General features: G+C 35.6%; 2 protein-coding genes and 1 long non-coding RNA gene across 4 annotated transcripts; 2 read left to right on the forward strand and 1 right to left on the reverse strand.

Annotated features, from left to right (window-relative positions):
• Positions 1-7624: 7624 nt before the first annotated feature.
• On the reverse strand, positions 7625-9412 carry LOC133680227 (zeaxanthin 7,8(7',8')-cleavage dioxygenase, chromoplastic-like). Its single transcript, XM_062103033.1, has one exon. The coding sequence runs from the start codon at positions 9410-9412 to the stop codon at positions 7625-7627; it is 1788 nt and encodes a 595-aa protein (XP_061959017.1).
• A 2356-nt stretch (positions 9413-11768) lies between these two features.
• On the forward strand, positions 11769-13333 carry LOC133679268 (uncharacterized). Of its 2 annotated transcripts, XR_009836144.1 has the most exons (3): positions 11773-12175; positions 12307-12747; positions 13070-13333. It is a non-coding gene; the product is annotated as an uncharacterized LOC133679268 (long non-coding RNA). The 2 variants fall into 2 exon arrangements; XR_009836143.1 differs by having other exon boundaries at positions 11769-12747.
• A 2314-nt stretch (positions 13334-15647) lies between these two features.
• Positions 15648-19255, forward strand: LOC133680007 (uncharacterized). The gene has a single exon (XM_062102783.1). The coding sequence runs from the start codon at positions 16059-16061 to the stop codon at positions 19143-19145; it is 3087 nt and encodes a 1028-aa protein (XP_061958767.1). The 5' UTR covers positions 15648-16058; the 3' UTR covers positions 19146-19255.
• Positions 19256-22666: the final 3411 nt, after the last annotated feature.

The raw sequence follows: 22666 nt of genomic DNA on the forward strand, positions 1-22666 counted from the left end.
GTACACTCCACTCCACTGCACTCTTTTATTAATAAATTCTCCAATTGCAAGTGGATCATTGTAAATAAATAGAGAAAATAAAAGAATTAATTGCAGGTGTTGCTGTTCGTTTCTTTTATAAAATATAAGAGTAGGATCTAATAATATCCCTCGATATTTAGGTGAATTTTTGTTCATGATCGAGCTGCTGAAGGACTTGTAAGGGATTGAAACTTAGTTGTAGCTGTTGGTTTTTGCTGTTCAGTAAAATGAATGGAAAATTCTGATATACAGGAATATTTCGATCTTGCCTATTATAAGGCCCTTCAAGAAACTAAACATTGCAAGTCTAGCAAATCCTCACTCTTTGTTACCGCCATAGAAATTGAGGACCTCCTTGACATGGATGGATGAACTATTAAGGAATCCTTCCAAATTAATATTGTGGGCATGGAAACTAGTTTTTTCTATGACAGATTCATGAAGCCAAGGAAATTAAAATCTTTCAACTCGTTGGGCTTGTTTGCTGTTTCATCTAGAAATATATAGCACTCTATTTTTGTTATTCCCAACAAGAAATTAATTCGGGTTTTTTTGGTAAGACAATCTGTATTGTTGTAGGAAAATCAAGATCACCATTAGGACTCCAGGAGGTTTGATGAACAAGGCATCCATGATACCTGTATAACAGCTGGCTCGGAAAAACCAACATGAAGCATACCGATCAAGACCTTCCACGACCAGGAATTGCAGCATAAGAAAACATGAACCAATGGACTGATTAAAATCAAACGAAGAACATGTGTTTCACTTTGTCATTTGCTGCTTTGTGTAATCTGCAGGGTTATGGGCTGCAATTTCAAGAATGCTGTCTCGGTAGGAATTTTGTTGCTAGGTAGGGCTAGCTGATATGTGTGTTTCTGACACGGATTATTCTGTTTTTTTTGCCGGGAAGTGTTGGACCCTGAATTTGATATTTTGGTGATGCTACAAGCTATTCAATTCCGAATTAACTGTCGATTCCAGAGCACCCTCCTGGGCCTCCTCCTTTCTTTTATCTGAAAATATTTTGTTTTCCGAAGTTACTACGATTCTGTGTATGTTGCATGTGCATGCATCCTTGATTAGCTTGTCAATGATGCCATGGCAGTGTTAGTCTATCTTTGCCTAATTATGACAAGAGATTACGAGAAAATTGTAAATCAGAGACCACTCGGCTTAGTTTCATTCTTTTGTTTTCTGAAGTTATTGCGATTTTGTGTACTTGCGTGTGCATGCATCCTTGATTAGCTTGTCAATGATGCCATGGCAGTCTATCTTTGCCTAATTATGACAAGAGATTGCAAGAAAATTGTAAATCAGAGACCACTCAGCTTAGTTTCATTCTTTTGTTTTCTGAAGTTATTGCGATTCTGTGTATGGTGCGTGTGCATGCATCCTTGATTAGCTTGTCAATGATGTCATGGCAATATTAGTCTATCTTTGCCTAACTATGACAAGAGATTACAAGAAAATTGTAAATCAGAGACCACTCGGTTTAGTTTCATTCTTTTGTTATGAATTAAAAATGATATATAAAATAGTTCATTAATTTTAAAGGTAAATTTATGAGATGAGGTTTCGAAAAATGCCAATTTTAATACAATATATATTGTCTTACAAGAATAATATAATTAAAGGGATGTGGGAAACTAAAGTTTATTGGATATTATTAATGTCCTTATAAATGAAATTTGGACTAATTTTCATATAGATAAAAACCTTAAATATTTTGATTTTTTAACTTCTCTTCTCGTGCAAATAGTATTCTTCTTGGCAACCATGCATTCCCTAGCTCCACCCACCCCACAGCACTCTTTTATTAATAAATTCTTATAAATATAAATAAATATTGATATTTTTATTTGAAAATATATTAAAATAATATATTTTTTTAATTTTTAAAAATTATTTTTGATATTAGTAAATCAAAACAATTTAAAAATATCAAAAAATATTAATTTTATAAAAAAATAAAAAATAAAAATTTTAAAATGGAATCATAATACTTTCTCGCATAAGCTTTGCTACGTGCAGCGCTCAAAGATCACTTTCGGTAAGTAAAAGTAGAGAAAAAATTGTTGAAATACTTGATTTTCAATCAAAATTTAATAATTCATACATCAATTCTTCGAAAACGTTTACCTAACCATTATATTCTTAATGCATATATATATATATTACACGAATATGGACCGATTCATTCATTCATTCATGCAAAATCTTATCTGAGACACTTTCTAAGTTTTAAATGTACTAGCTAGGGTCAACATGCCACAATTGATTCTTCTCATAAACTAATTGTATATCACCCCATCCAGAACGTTTTTCTTTTCAAGGGTTTAATTGGTAGAGAATCCCGAACATGATTATATATAAAACTTGTCTGACCTGTAATCTGATTGAATTAAATCAACTTAAAACAACATGTAATCTGATTGAAACTTAGTTGTTGCTGTTCCTCTTTGTTATACAGTAAAAATGAGTAGACAATTCTGATATATATAAATTCCAGACTCTTTTGCATTCACACCTCATGAACTATATGATTATTTATATCATTTGAGGAAAAGAATAAGAGAAAAATACAGGGATCATATGAGTTTCAGAAATTAAACATTGCAAGAGCAAATTCTCACTCTGTTACCACCATAGAACTTGAGGACCTCCTTGACGTGGATGGATCGATGAACTATATATTAGTGGATCTTTCCAAATTAATGCAACTAAGAAAATTAGTGACAGACTCAGGAAGCTAAGGGAATTAAAATCCTGTAACTTGTAGTGGGGCCTGTTTGCTGTTTTGTTTTGAAATATATAGCACTCTAAAGATATTAGCCTTTTACTGTGGACTGCACTGTGCAGTCACAGTAAAAGGCTGATGTTTTAGTCATAGTTAATAATAATAATAATAATAATAATGCATGTATATTTTTCAGTTTCTAGATGTAGCTTGTGGGCAACCATTCCGTACACTCCACTCCACTGCACTCTTTTATGAATAAATTCTCCAATTGCAAGTGGATCATCATAAATAAATAGAGAAAATAAAAGAATTGCAGGTGTTGCTGTTCGTTTCTTTTGTAAAATATAAGAGTAGGATCTAATAATACCCCTCGATATTTAGGTGAATTTTTGTTTATGATCGAGCTGCTGAAGGACTTGTAAGGGATTGAAACTTAGTTGTAGCTGTTGGTTTTTGCTATTCAGTAAAATGACTGGAAAATTCTGATATACAGGAATATTTCGATCTTGCCTATTATAAGGCCCTTCAAGAAACTAAACATTGCAAGTCTAGCAAATCCTCACTCTTCGTTACCGCCATAGAAATTGAGGACCACCTTGACATGGATGGATGAACTATTAAGGAATCCTTCCAAATTAATGTGGGCATGGAAACTAGTTTTTTCTATGACAGATTCAGGAAGCCTTAAAATCTTTCAACTGTGGGGCTTGTTTGCTGTTTCATCTAGAAATATATATAGCACTCTATTTTTGTTATTCCCCACAAGAAATTCATTCGGTTTTTTTTGGTAAGACAATCTGTATTGTTGTAGGAAAATGCAAGTACTAGGGACTCGGCCAGAAAAATCACGACCACCATTAGGACTCCAGGAGGTTTGATGAACAAAGATTCGATCCATGATACCTTTGTAACAGCTAGCTCGGAAAAAACAACATGAAGTTGCTATGTACTGTTAAATAATATTTATGTGGTCTTATTTATTAAGGGTAGAATAGTACTTTCAGTTTGACCTATATATACTCTATTTGTATTTAGGTTAAGACTAAGCATTTATAATATACAGATTATTCAGAATTCTAGCCTCCTTTCTTTATTTGATCTCAATTAATTTAACATGGTATCAGAGCTGGTTTTATGAAACGAGCTGGTTTTTTGGAGTGAGATTTTGTCTTCCGCTTTTGCAAAATTTGGAATTTTGTCAGTTTCTGCAATTATTTTGGTATTTCATCTACCCTTCAGCTTTTGCAATTTGGTATTTGCGTTCAGTTTCTGCAAATTGATTTTGTGTTTTGGAGTAATCGTTTAATTTTGAGAAGATATTTGTTTAGTTTCTGCAATCTCTGTTCAGTTTCTGCAATTTGGTATTTTGTTTTCCGCTGTTTTTGCATTCTGGTTCTCTGTGATTGTTAATTATGGCTACTGAAAGAGATGATTCGCTTCAGTCTGTGAGTGTGAGGTTGGATGGGAAGAACTATTCGTATTGGAGCTATGTAATGCGAAATTTTCTTAAGGGTAAGAAGATGTGGGGGTATGTTAGTGGAACATATATAATACCTAAGAATATTGAGGAGGGGGATGTTGTTTTGATAGATACATGGGAAGCAAATAATGCAAAGATCATTACTTGGATCAACAATTCTGTTGAGCATTCGATAGGTACGCAGTTGGCGAAGTATGAGACAGCAAAAGAGCTTTGGGATCATCTGCAAAGGTTATTCACGCAATCAAATTTTGCAAAACAGTACCAATTAGAGAATGACATACGAGCTCTTCATCAGAAGAATATGAGTATTCAAGAGTTTTATTCTGCTATGACAGATCTTTGGGATCAATTGGCTCTTACAGAATCAGCAGAATTAAAGGCATGTGGTGCCTATATTGAGCGTAGAGAGCAGCAACGATTGGTACAGTTTTTAACAGCGCTTCGCAGTGACTTCGAAGGACTTAGAGGTTCAATTCTGCATCGTACTCCACTGCCTTCTGTTGACTCTGTTGTCAGTGAGTTATTGGCTGAAGAAATACGTCTTCAGTCTTATTCTGAAAAGGGAATTCTTTCTGCTTCAAATCCTTCTGTACTAGCAGTACCTTCTAAGCCATTCTCTAATCATCAGAACAAGCCTTACACAAGGTAATGATACCTCTCCCTATGTTCGATCAATTTGTACTCATAACTCTGCAGGTACTGGTACTTTACTCTCTAGCACATCTGAAGCTCCATTCTCATCTACAGCCCCTCAAGCTTCATCTGAGATTGTTGATCCACCTCCACGTCAGTCCATCCGCATTCGTAAGTCCACAAAACTACCAGATTTTGCTTATTCTTGTTATTCTTCATCATTTACTTCCTTTTTAGCTTCTATTCATTGTCTCTTTGAGCCCTCTTCCTATAAAGAGGCAATTCTTGATCCGCTTTGGCAGCAAGCTATGGATGAGGAACTTTCTGCTTTGCATAAGACAGATACTTGGGATCTGGTTCCTCTACCTCCTGGTAAGAGTGTTGTTGGTTGTCGTTGGGTGTATAAGATCAAGACTAATTCTGATGGGTCTATTGAGCGATACAAAGCTAGGCTGGTTGCAAAAGGATACTCTCAACAGTATGGTATGGACTATGAGGAGACATTTGCCCCGGTTGCAAAAATGACTACTATCCGCACTCTTATTGCTGTAGCTTCGGTTCGTCAGTGGCATATTTCTCAGCTTGATGTTAAAAATGCATTCTTGAATGGAGATCTTCAAGAAGAAGTTTATATGGCACCCCCTCCTGGTATTTCACATGACTCTGGATATGTTTGTAAGCTTAAGAAAGCATTATATGGTCTCAAACAAGCACCTCGTGCTTGGTTTGAGAAATTCTCTATTGTGATCTCGTCTCTTGGCTTTGTTTCTAGCAGTCATGATTCTGCTCTTTTTATTAAGTGCACTGATGCAGGTCGTATCATTCTGTCTTTATATGTTGATGACATGATTATTACTGGTGATGATATTGATGGTATTTCAGTTTTGAAGACAGAGTTGGCTAGACGATTTGAAATGAAGGATTTGGGTTATCTTCGATATTTCCTGGGTATTGAGGTAGCATACTCACCTAGAGGTTACCTTCTTTCTCAGTCGAAATATGTTGCAGATATTCTTGAGCGGGCTAGACTTACTGATAACAAAACTGTAGATACTCCTATTGAGGTTAACGCAAGGTACTCTTCTTCTGATGGTTTACCTTTGACAGATCCTACTTTATACCGCACTATTGTTGGGAGTTTGGTATATCTCACCATTACTCGTCCAGATATTGCATATGCTGTTCATGTTGTTAGTCAGTTTGTTGCTTCTCCTACTACTGTTCACTGGGCAGCTGTTCTTCGTATTTTGCGATATCTTCGGGGTACAGTTTTTCAGAGTCTTTTACTTTCATCCACCTCTTCCTTGGAGTTGCGTGCATACTCTGATGCTGATCATGGTAGTGATCCCACAGATCGCAAGTCTGTTACCGGGTTCTGTATCTTTTTAGGTGATTCTCTTATTTCTTGGAAGAGCAAGAAACAATCTATTGTTTCTCAATCATCCACCGAAGCAGAATATCGTGCCATGGCATCTACTACCAAAGAGATTGTTTGGTTACGTTGGTTACTTGCTGATATGGGAATTTCCTTTTCTCATCCTACTCCTATGTATTGTGACAACCAGAGTTCTATTCAGATTGCTCATAACTCGATTTTTCATGAGCGCACTAAGCACATTGAGATCGATTGTCATCTTACTCGTCATCATCTCAAACATGGCACCATTGCTTTGCCTTTTGTTCCTTCTTCCTTGCAGATTGCAGATTTCTTTACTAAGGCGCATTCCATCTCTCGTTTTCGTTTTCTGGTTGGCAAACTCTCGATGCTTGTAGCTGCCGCATCGTGAGTTTGAGGGGAGATGTTAAATAATATTTATGTGGTCTTATTTATTAAGGGTAGAATAGTACTTTCAGTTTGACCTATATATACTCTATTTGTATTTAGGTTAAGACTAAGCATTCATAATATACAGATTATTCAGAATTCTAGCCTCCTTTCTCTATTTGATCTCAATTAATTTAACATGTACGACTCTAGAGGTTTGAAAATATATTGAAATAATAGTATTTTTTATTTTTAAAATTTTATTTTTAATATTAGTAAATTAAAACAATTTAAAAACATCAAAAAATATTAATTTATAAAAAAAATAAAAATTCACATAAGCTTTGCTATGTACAACGCTCAAAATAAGACGACTTTCAGTAAGTAAAAGTAAAGAAAAAATTGTTGAAATACTTGATAATTCAATCAAAGTTTTATAATTCATACATCAATTCTTCGAAAACTTTCACCTAACCATTATATTCTTAATACATATATACTACACGAATATATAAGGACCGATTCATTCATTCATTCATGCAAAATCTTATCTAAGAAACTTTATAATTATTTTTAAATGTGCTAGCTGGGGTCGAGATGCCACAATTGATTTTTCTCATAAACTAATTGTATATCTCACCACATCCAGAACGTTTTTCTTCTTAAGGGTTTGGTAGAGAATCACGAACATGATTATAAAACTTGGCCCGGCGATTCAAAGCCGATGGACTGGGTCTCCTTAAAATAATGTGCAAAACAATATTGTACAATAAAAATAGAAAAATATCTTTTAGCTTTTAGATTGCCCTTGATCATGACTTTCTAGTTGCAAGAAACGTTTCCAATTAATCACTATATAAAATTAATATTTTTTTGTTTTTATTAAAAATTACTTTTCCAACGGAAAAAAAGAGGCTACAAGTCCGATATTAACTAGCTGCTAATTGCACTGTTCGAATACATATTTCTTTGTAATTAATTACCAGTTATTTGACAAGCTATCTTGACTTACAAAGAGGCTATGGAAACCATATGGAACACGTCTAGGAAGTTTAACTTTCGCAACAATGTCAAGATTTGGAGACTTGGCATCCATAACAGTAAAATTTGATTGACCGGAGTTCTCATCATGCACGTAACTCACCACAAATCCATCATCTTCGTCTTCATCGGATTTCACAGCATTTGCTTTTCTAGGAACAAACAATGGCTCCCCTCCAAAGCAACCTGGCCCATAAAGCCTCCTCGAGACTTCGCATTCTTTTTCCAAATCAATCTTGGCTAAACCTGACATCTTTGGTACCTTTTCAGCAATTCCCAAATAAGCATAGCGATTTTTCTTGCCAATATAGTAAGGGTTGATAGATCCCAACTCCAAACTTCTTTTGGACAAGATCTTTCTTGAAACTTTCCCTGTTCTCGTGTTGATAGTCAATTTTTCCAATGAGAAATGGACCTTCTCTATTTTGTGAAAAACATTTTCAATGTTTAACACATTTGGTGCCACCAAGACCACCTCATCATCCCCATTTTCCCAAGCATTGGTGACATGCATGGCATTAAACCCTGGGACTGGAAACCACCTCGTATTTGAGTCACTCTCAGCGTATCTTGGTAAGATCCCAATTCTTGGCACTTTCTTTTGCTCAAAAACCACAGGCATGCCTCTTCCTAGCATGACATTTGTTGGTTCAACCACCAACTGCGTCTCTGGGAAAATTGCAAATCGTTTGGTTATTGCAAAATCATGAATAGGAGTAGGCTGATTTATAGACAAAAGGGGAACATCTCTTTGCTTGACACCATCTTCATTGAAGTAAAAATAAGTGACATAAGGAAAACATGTTGGGTTGCACTGGAAAGCAAAAGTCTCCTTTGTATCCTTGTCAACCTTGGGGTGAGCAGTCATGCTTGCAAACAGCTTTCTATCAAAATCCCATCTGCCTAGTGTCTCGATGTCGCCTTCTGGTGTCATGCCAATGACATATGGTAGATCAGACTCGCAAAGTGCAAGGAGCTTATTTGAAAAGAAAGCAAGACTTGTGTTGGCCAAACCAAATCCTCTCATGAGATTGATATGGCCACACAGAACCCTTCCTACAGCCATGACAAAAGCAAGCACGCCAGGAAGGCTATAAAAGCCAGATAATATATTTGGAAAGATGGGAAAACCTGCTTCTTTCTCAAGCATGTATTTGTAAGTCTTGACATAGCGACTACAATGGGTTGCTTGGCCACCGGATAATCTCATGGAATGAAGCATGCCATCTCCTTCAAAGAAATGGAGAGGACCATTAGGCATGTGTTGTGGGTTTGAACCATTTCTAATGTACACACCATTTAGACAGCCAGGGAGCTCACCCTCCACTACAGTGCAGTTAGCGGGCTCAAGTTCATCCACTGGAGCAAAATTCCCCGTGAACACTTGACATGGATCGACCGAAGGATGAAGAGGAGGGCGCCGGTGGTCGATGAATTTGGATATGGTGGTTCTCAGGCAATTTTGGAATCTTGATATGTGAGAGGAGAGAAATAGTGAATTTGATAATGCTATCTTTCCAAGCGATGATCCAGTGTCTGCATTATCTCCCTGGACTGTAGTTTTTTCCTGAGAAGAAATTAGGACAGGCACCCAAGTTTCTTGTCTACGAGAAGGCAGTCGAGCACCTAACTGGGGGATGCCTGGAAAAGTAGTGTAACAAGTTTTTTGCATGGGTTTTGGGTGCGTGTGGATGTTGTTGGAGAAGGAATTAATGGTGCAGTACATGGTGCGTTACTCAAAGAAACTAAATATCTCGATTGTCTTTGAGAGAAATATTAACGGAACAGCTAGCGCATGATTCAAATAAGAGCATAATTTTTACTTCATACATATAGATTATATAGTACGTCTTAAAAAATAATATAAATCTTATAAGTTTTCGATATTAGAATATTAAATTAATAACAATAAAGCATGCACAAGCTTGAAATTTTTTTAAATTAATATAAATCATATCCGAATAATATCTTACTACAGTAAGATCAATTCTTAATGCATAATATACGAAAATAGAGGTATCTCCGTTCATGCGAGATCTCATCTAAGCAACCAAAATGCCTCGTCAAATCCTTGTGCGAGCAAAGAGGAATCCAATATGGATTCACATCTTGTCTTCTCTTGGATAAAGGTGGGGCTTCTTTCCTTCACATCCACACATTCAGGACCGACCGCTGAAATTTTTGGAAAATTGGGCTGGGAATCGATGGGTTTGGCTTCGACTGTGGCGAGGTCACTATATTTTTATGAAACAAAGAGAGGGACAGGTATGACTATGTTGTGATTCACGTTCTTCATTTAAATTTTTTTTTTACTCAATATGATGTGGGGATGAGATATTTTAGTTATTATTATATTGGCTCGCCATTTGTAATAGTCAATATATTTTTTTTAAAAAAATATATATTAAAAGTATAGATAATGTTTTAAATGTTCTTGATTTGACAGTTATGGTAGATTCAACGAATTAGATCACAAAACTTAAGTTTCTTGGGTCTGACTCTCCTAATAATAATAAAAATAATAATATCTATAACATTAATACTAATATTAAATTTATTTGATCCAAGTTCTTATAGTTTTTAATCTTTTCAAATTAAATTAATTTATGGTTTTTCTTCCATAGTAATGATTTTTTAAAAAAATTTATTAATAATAATAATTTTAATTTTAATTTTACATTTCAAATTAAATCTATGGTTTTTTTCCAATAGCAATAATATTTTTTTAAAATTTATTAACAATAATGAAATTAATAATATTAAACATGTCTGACCCAAGTTCTTATAGTTTTAAATTTTACTATTCAAATCAAATCTACGATTTTTTTTAATAGTAATAATATTTTTAAAAATAATAATAAAATCCAAATTTCTTGAGTTTAACATTACTTTCCAGATCTAGGTAACTTAGGTTGGCGCCCTTGTAAGACTCAAGTTACTTGGATGTGACTTATTTGTCAAATCCAAGTTTTTGGGGTCCGGCTCCTAATAATAACAATAAAAATAATAAAAATAAAATGATATATTTATAAAATAAAAAGATGGTGAAGTCTTTCAACACCATTATATATTTTCCCTTCCTCTAATATCTTCAAGGTTTATTTTTCTTGAAAGACAAAAAAAACCTCCAACTTAAAGACTAAAATTTTGTGCCCTTAAGGGATAATTAGTATCTACATTGTAACCTAAAAAACTTGAATAGACTATTTTTTTCTCGATCATTATTTCAATATCATATGTATCCTATAAAAAAGATGACCTTATTCCAAATTAACTGAATGACTAACAAGTTTTTTTATTTTGTAAGAATAACCACGTAATTACACTACTTCAATTTATGATAACTTGTATTTTAATGAGTAGTAAAAAGACAAAACACTAATGTTCTTTGGCATATTGTATAATGGATGTGAGAGGAGATATAGAGGAAGAAAAAGGGGGTGGGCATGGAGAATCAAAGGTAAAATAGTCTTCTTTTACACGTTTCTTTACATCTTCTTATTTCCTGAATTCAACATGCTTACAGATTTGCCTTTTTTTTTTTTTTTATCTCAAGTGTTTAGAAGGTTATGATAAAGGAACGAAATAGTTTCTTTTGTCTCGAGTTGGATGAGAGTTGTGCATGCATTATTTTTTGCTTTCTTGCTTCTTTTTGTTTGCCCACTGAGAACTAGTGAATCTGAAGTTCCAAGAAAAAATCCCAAAAAACTCTATGTTCTTGAAAAGGCAGCGACAGATCTTCTTTATCCAAGGTCAAAATCTAATGATGTACATAAAAATCAAAATCAAGGTATAACAAGGTAAAAAAATTTCAACTTGGGGAAAACAAAAGCATTGTTACTGCAATTCTGATATTTTATAGTGAGAAACAATCACGGGGCAAGATTAGTCCACCCGAACATGAACTCGGCAAGACATAAAAACTATCTTAGCTATCAAGTACAATCTCCAGGCATGCAAACTATCTTAGCTATGATCAATACTAAAAGACCAAGAAACAGTTACTTTGAACAGTTAGAATTGAACTGAAAGTACTACTCAAAAGTCACATGGAGTTGGCTCTCTATCCTTGCAGACAAAACACTAGTTTTCACAGTCTCTTTCTTTTAACAATCTCTAGCTTCTTCTTTTTTTTTAATCTTATTTTTCCTTTTTTATTGTACACAATGGTAAAGCAGTACTTTCGGTATGTAAGCTGGAAAAGCCACATGAATTTGTTGAAATCGAAGTGGTATGCACGGGTTTTTCTTTGCGCCTTTCCATCTCTCAAGCTGAGGGGTAACTTTTTTTTGCCTCCAGTAATATTGTTTGGGGGCTTTCGGCTGGGGATTTCTTCATGCCTTTCCATCTCCCAAGCTGCAAGCTGATGGGTCATTTTGTTTTAGCTCCAGTAATATGGTTTGGGTTTGGGGGCTTTCAGCTGGGGATACCATTGCCTTCTCTAGGCTTCGACTGCTCTACCAGCTGTTGCTGCGCTTGGGTCAAGCTGGTTTGCACTCTTTCTTTTGCTTTTCTTTTGGGTTTTGGGGATGATGGGTTTTCTTTTGCTCTGGTTTGGTTTGCTGTGTTTTGCCTCTGGCTGGCTTTCATCTGGCTCAGGATGATTTTGGTTTTGGGCAGTTGTCAAAGTTGGGTCAGAAAATTGAGGTTGCATTCTCGGCTTTTCCTCTGGCTTAGCTCTTGGCGTTTGGGAGAATGGGTTTTCTATGCAATGGCTCCTGTTGCAGCGGCTTTGAATCCAGATAAGCCTTTGTTTACCAGATCGGGCCTCGTTTGTAAAGCTCAGTTTGCGTTTGATTTTCGTAGATTGCCGAGTTCATGTTGGATTAGAAAAAATGTCATGCAATGATTATTTCGCATTAAATGCGATGCCCCTTTGGCCGAGATTTACAATTCTCGTGTTGAGAGAAAATATACTGCTATCAGCTTATAGCCTGAGTCGAGTCCTGGCTCCTCATCGAGAAAAACTAAATCATCCACATTGTTGAGGCTCGAATCTGTATAAGGTTCAAGTCAATATTTTAGATCGAAATTGCAAAGAACCAGCTGAAACTCTGCAAGGTTTGAGAAACCAATTTAGATTGTTCACATTGCAAAGAACCACTTCAAACTCTGCCATTACATCGCTATGTTTTGCTTTGCAAGTTCTTTGATTGATGCCTCAACAACTCATCCATTTCATAGCTTTGTTCTACCATAATTTTATTCATACTTTACATCAACATCGCTATTTTTACCGCTGCTTCTTCATTTTTCTTTTTTTCTTTTTCCTTTTTTGTAAAAAAGATTCAGTCCACATTTTCAAACTCTTCCTCACACAAACACTTCATTGATGTGCTCCCCCTATAATCAATGTACATTGATAACTTGAATATTCTTGCAGATGCAGTGGAGCTCCCAGAAAACAACGATGTGCGCCAGGAACATTTTGCTACTTACCATCTTACCTTGCTGCAACTTTTTGACTGCTGTTGGATTACATCTGTTTATAGAAACTGCTTTTGAAATTAGATGTCCTTTGTTACTCTACATTCCATTCAGCCTTTTTGTCTTTATCAATTCTCAGTTTAAACTATGTTCTATGATGTTGCAGTAAGCTACTGGAATTACATTACCTTGCATATTTAATTTAAGTTGACTCTTTGCATATTTACTTTATTAAAAGGCTCTATATAGCAACCAAAAAAATCAGCGCTGGCGAGCTATCTATTATAGTCTGTAATCATGCATTAAAATGTTCAAATTCTTTCCTTTCACACCTGAAGAATTTGGTTGCTCCTGAAAATTATAGGAAACTAGAAGATGAGCAAATCAATTTCTCTTTCATAGCCGGCAGATGCTGATGTCCTAATCTCTCTCTACAAGCCAAAACAATCTCTTGTCTGAATCAAGCAAGTCTTCCCTAACTTGAAGCGTACCAGTTCCATTAATTCTCTCAAGAGCAGTCAGTTCATTTTAATTACCATACCATGAATTATAGTAACGCCTTCTCAAGCAGCATATACACTCGCACACAACCCGTCATAAAATAACGAAAACTAGTCAAGATTTTCTTGCCAACCCCTTTTTAGCTGCTCTCGTGCCTTCTCCCGGGCAGGAAACTTGGGTGCCAAATCATGCGGAATAATAATAAAAAGAATTAAAACAGGAAAAAACAGAAAAGAAGCTAAGAATTAAAAGTATAGAGAGAGAATACTAGGAATTAGAGATATGTAAAATTTATAATATTTTTAATTAATCATCAAATTAGCATATAAATACTAAAATTCTAACCAAAACAAGCTATTGAATTTATGATTCACTAAATAAAATACTCAATAATAATTAAATCAAATCCAACAAGTAAATTCTAATTAATAAATTTTAACTAAAAATTTATATAAATTATACTAAAACATAAATTAAGTTTAATTTTTTAATGATTTGAGTTATCTTTCATCGTTTATAATCATACACGTACATAAATAATGTTTCAGTTTTGATGTTCCCACTGCCCAACCCTTTAACACTATTCATCCGGTTAAGATGAATCAGATTGTGATGCAATTGGGTCGTCGGTGTTGTAACATGAGGCTTTAATAAGTGGATGTTGGAGGTGATTTGTTTGATAATCCTAATTAACACTATTCACCCCTTCTCTCAACCTCGCGGTCTCGTTCTCTCTCTCCCCTACTGATGCTAAAATATCAGCAGAAGTGGGTTATGAGTTTAGTAATTGCCCTGTAAGATATAATTTCTATTTCTTAATTATTGTGTTTCGTTGCTCGTGGATAAAAAGCATGCTCAAGCATCCTTAGCAGCGGCATACACTTCAATTTGTAGATTCGGACAAGACACAACCTTAAAGGAGAGAGGGAGGATATAGTTTTTGATTATTTGGTGTTTTTCATGGCATAGTTTCTTCATTGGAAGCAAACTAGGAGGTTGTCTTCTCCTCCAGCAAATCAAATTTGAACCATGCTTTAAATTTTTCGTGAGCTGTGATGATGATTCTGAGATTCAGAAAATAGATTGTAACTTTTGTTCAGCGCAAGTAACTGTTGAAAGTTATCAAGGAAACTGTATTGTCCCATCTTACAAAAAAAATGCCTACTTAATTCCTGTCCTGGTTAAAAGGAAGTTCCTCTGAGCACTGAAGTTTGGAATTCTCTCCATCAGGTTCAAGTGATTGACTTGCCTTGTAGAACTCATGAATTGTGGTGTTTGGGTCGCCGGATTTTGATAAAGAAAAAATGATAACGGTGATGGTTAGAGTTTTTTTAATAAAAATTGATGACATAGTAGTAATATTTAATATAATAGTTATTTAGCCATTATATATAATATAATAGTGATCTTATAAATACTTTAAGCTATTTTGTTAATGAGAATATAAAGTGTAAAATAAATTATAAGTTATGAGATGTAAATAATACGATTTTTATTTCTTAAAAAATTAACATTAGATAAAATTTATTGATTAATGTGCACATTTTTATTAAACCTAGCTTAACTCAATAAGTTAACTCGGGATTTTATCCGGATTTTAAAAAATTACTTAAAAGTTAATTTGATATGACTAGTTAAAAACTTAGGTTAACTTGAGACTTGATTGACTCGATTAAGAATCATTGACTTTTAAAATTTTATTTTAAAATAATATTATTTTAACTTTTTAATTTTTTTTCATGTTAACTTATTTAATCCATGTTTCAGGTCAGATTTAATATCAATAAACAAACATGAAGGGTTAAGAAAATTTTCCTTCTAAAGATTTGATTTAATATAAATGTGCTTTATGTACTTGAACAGGATTTGGCAGTTGATTTAATACAAATATTCCTTCCTAAGAAATATTCATGAGATTGTTTTTATTTTATTTTTATTTTTATTATATTACCTTCTGTATGGGCTTAATTCAGGCCTTAATATCAGCCCAGCCCAAAAACGCAAGCCCTAAACTACATTCATTAGGCTGCCATGTGCTCCTATCAAGAAGCTTTCGCTTTCCATCGCCTGAGACACTCAAAGAAGGAATCCATCTCTGCCCTAGTCTCTATTTTACAGCGCCATAAACAGCCACCGTCACTGGTATCTCTCTCTCCCTTTTCTAATTATGCTTTCAAGAACACAGTCATATAGAGAAATAACAAGAACAACAACATCAAGAAAATCCAGGGTTTCTCCGATCCTCCATAGAAAAGAACCTAACAGACATAAAAAATCTCTTCTTGTTATGCACCCCTTTTGCCTTATTTAGTGGGCCTATACTTTCTCTTACACAAATTCCTAACTTGGGTTTTTCTTGTTTTGTCTAATTCAGTGGTTCTTGTTTGTTTTTGTTGTTGTCGTTGTTGTTAAATTGTTGTTGAAGTTTGTTTTAGGGTTTTAAGATGGGTGATTTTGATGATACCCGAAATATACGAAACATGTGCATACTAGCACATGTTGATCATGGCAAGACAACTCTTGCTGACCATTTAATTGCTGCAACGGGTGGGGGTTTGCTTCACCCTAAATTAGCTGGGAAACTTAGGTTTATGGATTTTCTTGATGAGGAACAAAGGCGTGCGATAACGATGAAGAGCTCGTCGATTTCTCTTCATTATAAGGATTATTCAGTCAACCTTATAGATTCACCTGGTCATATGGATTTTTGTAGTGAGGTTTCAACTGCTGCGAGGTTGAGTGACGGGGGATTGGTTTTGGTTGATGCTGTTGAGGGGGTACATATACAGACACATGCTGTTTTGCGTCAAGCTTGGATTGAGAAGCTTACGCCTTGTTTAGTGCTTAATAAGATTGATAGGTTGATATGTGAGTTGAAAATGAGTCCGATGGAAGCCTATAATCGGTTGGTGAAGATTGTTCATGAGGTGAATGGGATAATGAGTGCTTATAAGTCGGAGAAGTATTTGTCTGATGTTGATTCAATACGTGCTGGGCCCTCTGGTGAGGGTGAGGATGAGAATCTTGAGTTTATAGAGGATGATGAGGAGGACACTTTTCAACCACAGAAAGGGAATGTGGCATTTGCTTGTGCACTGGATGGGTGGGGTTTTACTATTCATGAGTTTGCTGAGTTTTATGCCACAAAGCTTGGAGCAAGTTCAGCTGCATTGCAGAAGGCTCTCTGGGGTCCTAGGTATTTCCATCCGAAGACAAAGATGATTACGGTGAAGAAGTTTGTGGATGCAGGCAGCAGGGAGCGTCCTATGTTTGTGCAGTTTGTGCTGGAACCACTGTGGCAAGTTTACCAATCTGCTTTAGAGCCTGATGGGAATAAAGGCTTACTCGAGAAAGTCATAAAATCATTTAATTTGAATGTACCACCCCGTGAGCTTTTGAATAAGGATCCAAAGGCTGTGCTGCAATCTGTTATGAGTCGCTGGCTTCCTTTGTCAGATGCAATTTTGTCGATGGTTGTGAAGTGCATGCCGGATCCAATTGCAGCTCAATCCTTCCGGATATCACGTTTGATTCCCAAGAGAGAAGTTTTGCTTGATGGGGTCGACTCTAGTGCTCTTGCAGAGGCGGATCTTGTTAGAATGTCTATTGAGGTTTGTGATTCCAGTCCTGAAGCACCTTGTGTTGCTTTTGTATCCAAAATGTTTGCCGTCCCAACAAAATTGTTACCTCAAAGGGGTTTGAATGGGGAGATTCTGAGCAATTTTAGTGATGAAAATGGAAACAGTGAATCAGATGAGTGTTTCCTTGCATTTGCTAGAATTTTTAGCGGGGTTCTTTGTTCTGGACAAAGAGTCTTTGTGCTTTCAGCATTGTATGACCCATTGAAGGGGGAGTCAATGCAGAAGCACATACAGGTGGCTGAGCTGCACTCGTTGTATCTAATGATGGGTCAAGGCTTGAAACCAGTGGCTTCTGCAAAGGCTGGGAATGTTGTGGCGATCCGAGGCCTTGGCCAGCATATATTGAAAAGTGCAACTCTATCATCCACCAAAAACTGCTGGCCTTTCTCAAGCATGGCATTCCAGGTGGCCCCAACTCTGAGAGTTGCTATTGAGCCTTCTGATCCAGCTGATTCTGCTGCTCTGATGAAAGGTTTAAAGCTTCTGAACCGGGCCGATCCATTTGTGGAGGTTACTGTTTCCTCTAGAGGGGAACATGTTCTGGCTGCTGCTGGAGAAGTTCATCTGGAAAGGTGCATTAAGGATTTGAAAGAGAGGTTTGCAAAAGTGAGCCTGGAAGTCTCTCCACCTCTTGTGTCCTATAGGGAGACTATTGAGGGAGAAGCGTCCAATATGTTGGATAACCTGAAATCATCAACTAGAAGCTCAGATTATGTTGAGAAGATGACACCGAATGGAAGATGTGTTGTTCGTGTGCAAGTCATGAAACTTCCATCTGCACTAACCATGGTGCTTGATAAAAGCACTGATCTATTAGGAGATATTATCGGTGGTAAGCTGGGGCAGTCAGCTAGCAACTTGGAAACAGAGAGATCAAACATTGTGCAAGATGAGAGTCCAGTTGAAGTTCTAAAAAAACGCATAATGGGTGCTGTGGAGAGTGACATTTTGTCATTGAGTAAGAAGGACAAGGATCGGGCTGAAAAGTACAAACTTAAGTGGCAAAAGTTTCTAAAGAGGATCTGGGCACTTGGACCGAGACAAGTTGGCCCTAACATCCTCTTCACTCCTGATTCCAAAAGCTTGAGCAATGATTCCTCTGCTCTTGTACGGGGTTCCCCTCACGTTTCTGAAAGGTTGGGGCTGGTGGAATGTTTTGGTAATGGTGAAATGCCTGCTGACACATCCTCAGAAGAGCTCAGTGCATTATACAGGGAAGCAGAGAGTCTTCAGAACAGTGTAGTGTCTGGATTTCAACTAGCAACAGCAGCTGGCCCCTTATGTGATGAACCAATGTGGGGACTGGCTTTTGTTGTTGAGGCCAGCATAAATCCTTTGGCTGAGAAATTTGATGATTCCGAGTCTAATCAACAATCTGAGCAGTATGCGATCTTCACTGGACAGGTAATGACAGCTGTGAAAGATGCATGTAGAGCAGCTGTGCTTCAGAAGAAACCTCGGCTTGTTGAAGCAATGTATTTTTGTGAGTTGAACACCCCACCTGAATATCTGGGCTCTATGTATGCTGTGCTTAATCAGAAACGAGCCCAGGTCTTAAACGAGGAAATGCAGGAAGGATTTGCACTTTTCTCGGTTCAAGCATACGTCCCGGTTTCTGAAAGCTTTGGTTTCGCTGAAGATCTTAGAAGAAAGACTGCGGGTGCTGCAAGTGCTCTTCTTGTACTGAGTCACTGGGAAGAACTTTCTGAGGATCCTTTCTTTGTACCTAAAACAGAAGAGGAGATTGAAGAGTTTGGAGATGGTTCTAGTGTTCTTCCTAACACAGCAAGAAAGCTCATTGATGCTGTAAGGCGGCGGAAGGGCCTCCCTGTGGAGGAAAAAGTAGTCCAGTTTGCAACTAAACAGAGGACCCGTGCTCGTAAAGTGTAGAATTTGTTAACCAAATATTTTCACAAGCTTGTAACAGATAGACAGGCATTTTACATTCTTTGTTGGGCACTCTTTCCTTTAACAAAATTTCTCCTTTTTTAGCATAAAAATTACAGAATCTTGCCACTGGCTTTCTCCCATCTTTCCCTGGTTTGTACAGATCAATACTCTCTTCGTTGGTAGTCCACGAACCCCCACAAAATAAATCCTCAATATAGCATAGGGGATTTTATGATGTTTGAGAAATGTTGCAAGTCGTGTGTTACAAGTTGCAAGGACAATAAATAAAGACAATAGATGCAAGAAATATGGAAAAGAATAATTTTTTGTATTTTTTTTTTATCAATGAATTCAATTGTTTACATGTTGACCCACGAGTGTTTATATCTCTAGATTCTCTAGTAGTGAGTAGATGAGAAATTTGATTAAGAGGTGCTCGGCATTAAGGATAAATTTATTTTTCATTAAAATTTGATTTTTTTTTTAAATTAATTTTTTTTAGTGTTTTTTATTGCTGATATCAAAAATAAATTTTAAAAAATAAAAAAAATTATTTTAATATATTTTCAAACAAAAAATACTTTAAAAAACTTATTCTCTAAAAACTATTATGTGAGATAATAGTCATGGATGATTAAAATGAATTGGGCTAAGTTTTAGGTATAACTTTAACGTTATCTTTTAAATCTAGTTATGACTTAGCATTCAATGTTAAATTAACAGAAACTAAATCATGTGGGTAAAGTATTGTGTATTATGTTTAAATTATTGTAGATTATAATAGTGGATTTATGTTTATTTTCTTAAAAAAACTCATTGAGCTTGCTTATAGGTATAAATTTGTATTTTCACGATATTTATTTGTTATTTTAGATTGCCAATAAGCATTTTTGTTATTTTCTAATTTTTTTTTAAATTTTTAAGCATGGTGTAATGACTCTATTGTCTTAAAATCAAAGTTGTCAAAACATCTCTGCAAGGATGAATTTATCATTTCATAATGGTTTTTTCACAATAACTATTATTGTCTTTTGATACATAGGAAAATAACAAGCTACTGATATGTGTAGACCACGTGTCATGTCATCTATTTTGCTATATTCGGACTGCGCGTGTGTCTGACTCTGGTAGTGAAAAAATTTCTTTTGCAATATTATTTGACGCCTGTCAGCGTTCTTTTTCTACTTGGAAAGCGTATGTATTGTGATTATGTTCATTTTGGTGATCATTCGATTGTCTTTTCTCCATTTCATTTCTCTCTCCCCTACCTTGTTTTACACGAAGTCCATGAAAAAATCATAGAAGCCCTTGATTTATTTTTTCATTTCAAATTTAATCATGTTCTTTGAATTGCAATTTTTTTTATTTTAAAAAAAATTCAATTATATCCTCCTTTAGTTTCTCATCTCTCAAATATATATATATAATAATTTAGTTTCTCATCTCTCAAATATATATATAATAACAAACTTGTTAAATTTAATCGACTTAAATTTCTTTTACTTGTATAGAGATCCTAGTGCCACCTTAATTTTTTTTCTATTTTAGGTTGAAACACTGATATAAGTTTACTAAAGTTGGTTTTTTTTGTTATTTTTAAATTTTTTTTTTTACTTTTACCCTTCAATATTTAATTTATTATAATTAGATTTTATATTTTGTTTTGTTATAACTTTCATGATTTTATTATTATCTCATGTCCACATTGATGTTTTGCAAAGTAATCATAATTGTTACGCGCTGTCTTAATACTTTCTTTTTTTTTCGAAAAATCATGTCGTGAAATGTGTCATTTAAAAAGTACTTGAGGTAGAGTGAATCAAAATTTTGGGTTTGAGCATTGGCATCCACTAAAGAAATCGTGTCAGTTGAGTAAACTGGACTTTTTTTGAAAAACGTGTCACCAACTCTGGGTCCCATTGACAACGATTGCGCCCGAACCTAATAAGAGAAATCTCGTTCAAACGTAGCAGACTGGACAGGATGTGTGACCCATGATGCCCTGGGCAAGTGGGTTCATGAGCCTTGTTTTGTGGTTTGTGCACAGAGACGGTGAGACACCTGGGCCAACCTTAGACCCATATCCAGTGAGTTGGACCCAAGACAGCGGACACATGAGATTCTAATGAGTGAATTTCTACTACTATTACAGGGTGGCCATGACTTTTTTGACGACAATGGAATGCCAAAACCAAGTTTCCCTAATCATTGGAGAGGGAAAAAATGGTATTTACTCAGGCTTAGGTTTAGCAGATGCTTGGAATTCTATATCATTGGATAGTGACAAAGTCAACCTATTGTAAAGATCGATATTCGAGAGGACTTGGATTAACAGTGTCTTGAACATTGATGGTGGTTTTACTTTGACAAACTGCCTTGAAAACTAAGAAATCAAAAGTATTCTCGCAAAAATGGTCACCATCTTTTAAAGCAGCGTGGTTTTTCTCAGGATTTCAACACAACAAGAACCAAATTGGAGTTGCATTCCAAAGAAGGCACAAAAAATTAAAATGCTCTCTGCTCCAAGCATGGAGTACTTTTCTTTTCTCTTCCTTTTTTTTTTGGATAAACAAAATTTTAAACAGATAAAAATACATCAGGAGGCTAACCTTGCTACAGTGCAATGCACTGAACATCCTTGAATGGACTAATAATCTATAACCAAACAAATACAACTCAGGCATCTACAAACAGCCAACCCATGAACAAATTTGGTGAAAGGAAAAGAGGCATGTATATTTGGAATGTTCTCTATTACCTACAGAAAGCTAAGCCCAATATAGTCCCAGCTCTCACTGTGAAACATGGCTGGCAACAGATCTGGTATTTACTCTAGCTACTCAACTAACATTCACACCCAATAGATGTACTTGTTGGGATAACTATACTCGTGTCCATTGGTGAATCAGTATTATTCACCACCAGCAGGATGCTCTTGAGCATCAAACACCCCCTCTCATTCTCACCAACCAGTCCCACTGCCAGTGATGTTTGGCTCTGAGAATTACAGAGGTCAACAACTCATCTGTGTCAAAAAGATGTATCATCAGCTAAGCTGAACTAATCCCCTACCGAATTCAGTATAACTATATCCTAGGCATTCTCTATCCATATTCCATATCTATACTACTACTCCATACCAGTTAACTAATCATTTCCTCGCCAAGATAAGGAATAAATGATTCAGCATTGATGGACAATACTCGTATCTAACAGCTATTTTCTGGCATCTTTGTTTTGTGTTTCATTATAATTTCTCTAGAAAGACTGATTTTCTAAGTTTCTTGCGTTCTCTTCAAATGGTGTACGTAAATCTACTCCTTACCTCTGATTTTTTATTTTTTTTTTAAAAGAAGGGAGGAGAGCATATCAACACATACAATACTTCCTGAAAATGATCTAATCAAGATAATACCTAAAAAGATTCACTCTCTTTTCTTGATCTGAGGAGAAAACCTAAATTATTTAAATATCAGAGAAACATACAACTGCCAAAGTCAGAATTAGCAAAACTAATTCGG

The sequence above is a fragment of the Populus nigra genome, chromosome 19, assembly GCF_951802175.1.
Source record: "Populus nigra chromosome 19, ddPopNigr1.1, whole genome shotgun sequence".
Lineage (NCBI taxonomy): Eukaryota > Viridiplantae > Streptophyta > Magnoliopsida > Malpighiales > Salicaceae > Populus > Populus nigra.

Excerpts from the sequence above, each read along its gene's own strand:
- LOC133680227 (XM_062103033.1), bottom strand. The coding sequence starts at position 9,412 with ATGTACTGCACCATTAATTCCTTCTCCAACAACATCCACACGCACCCA.
- LOC133680007 (XM_062102783.1), top strand. The coding sequence starts at position 16,059 with ATGGGTGATTTTGATGATACCCGAAATATACGAAACATGTGCATACTA.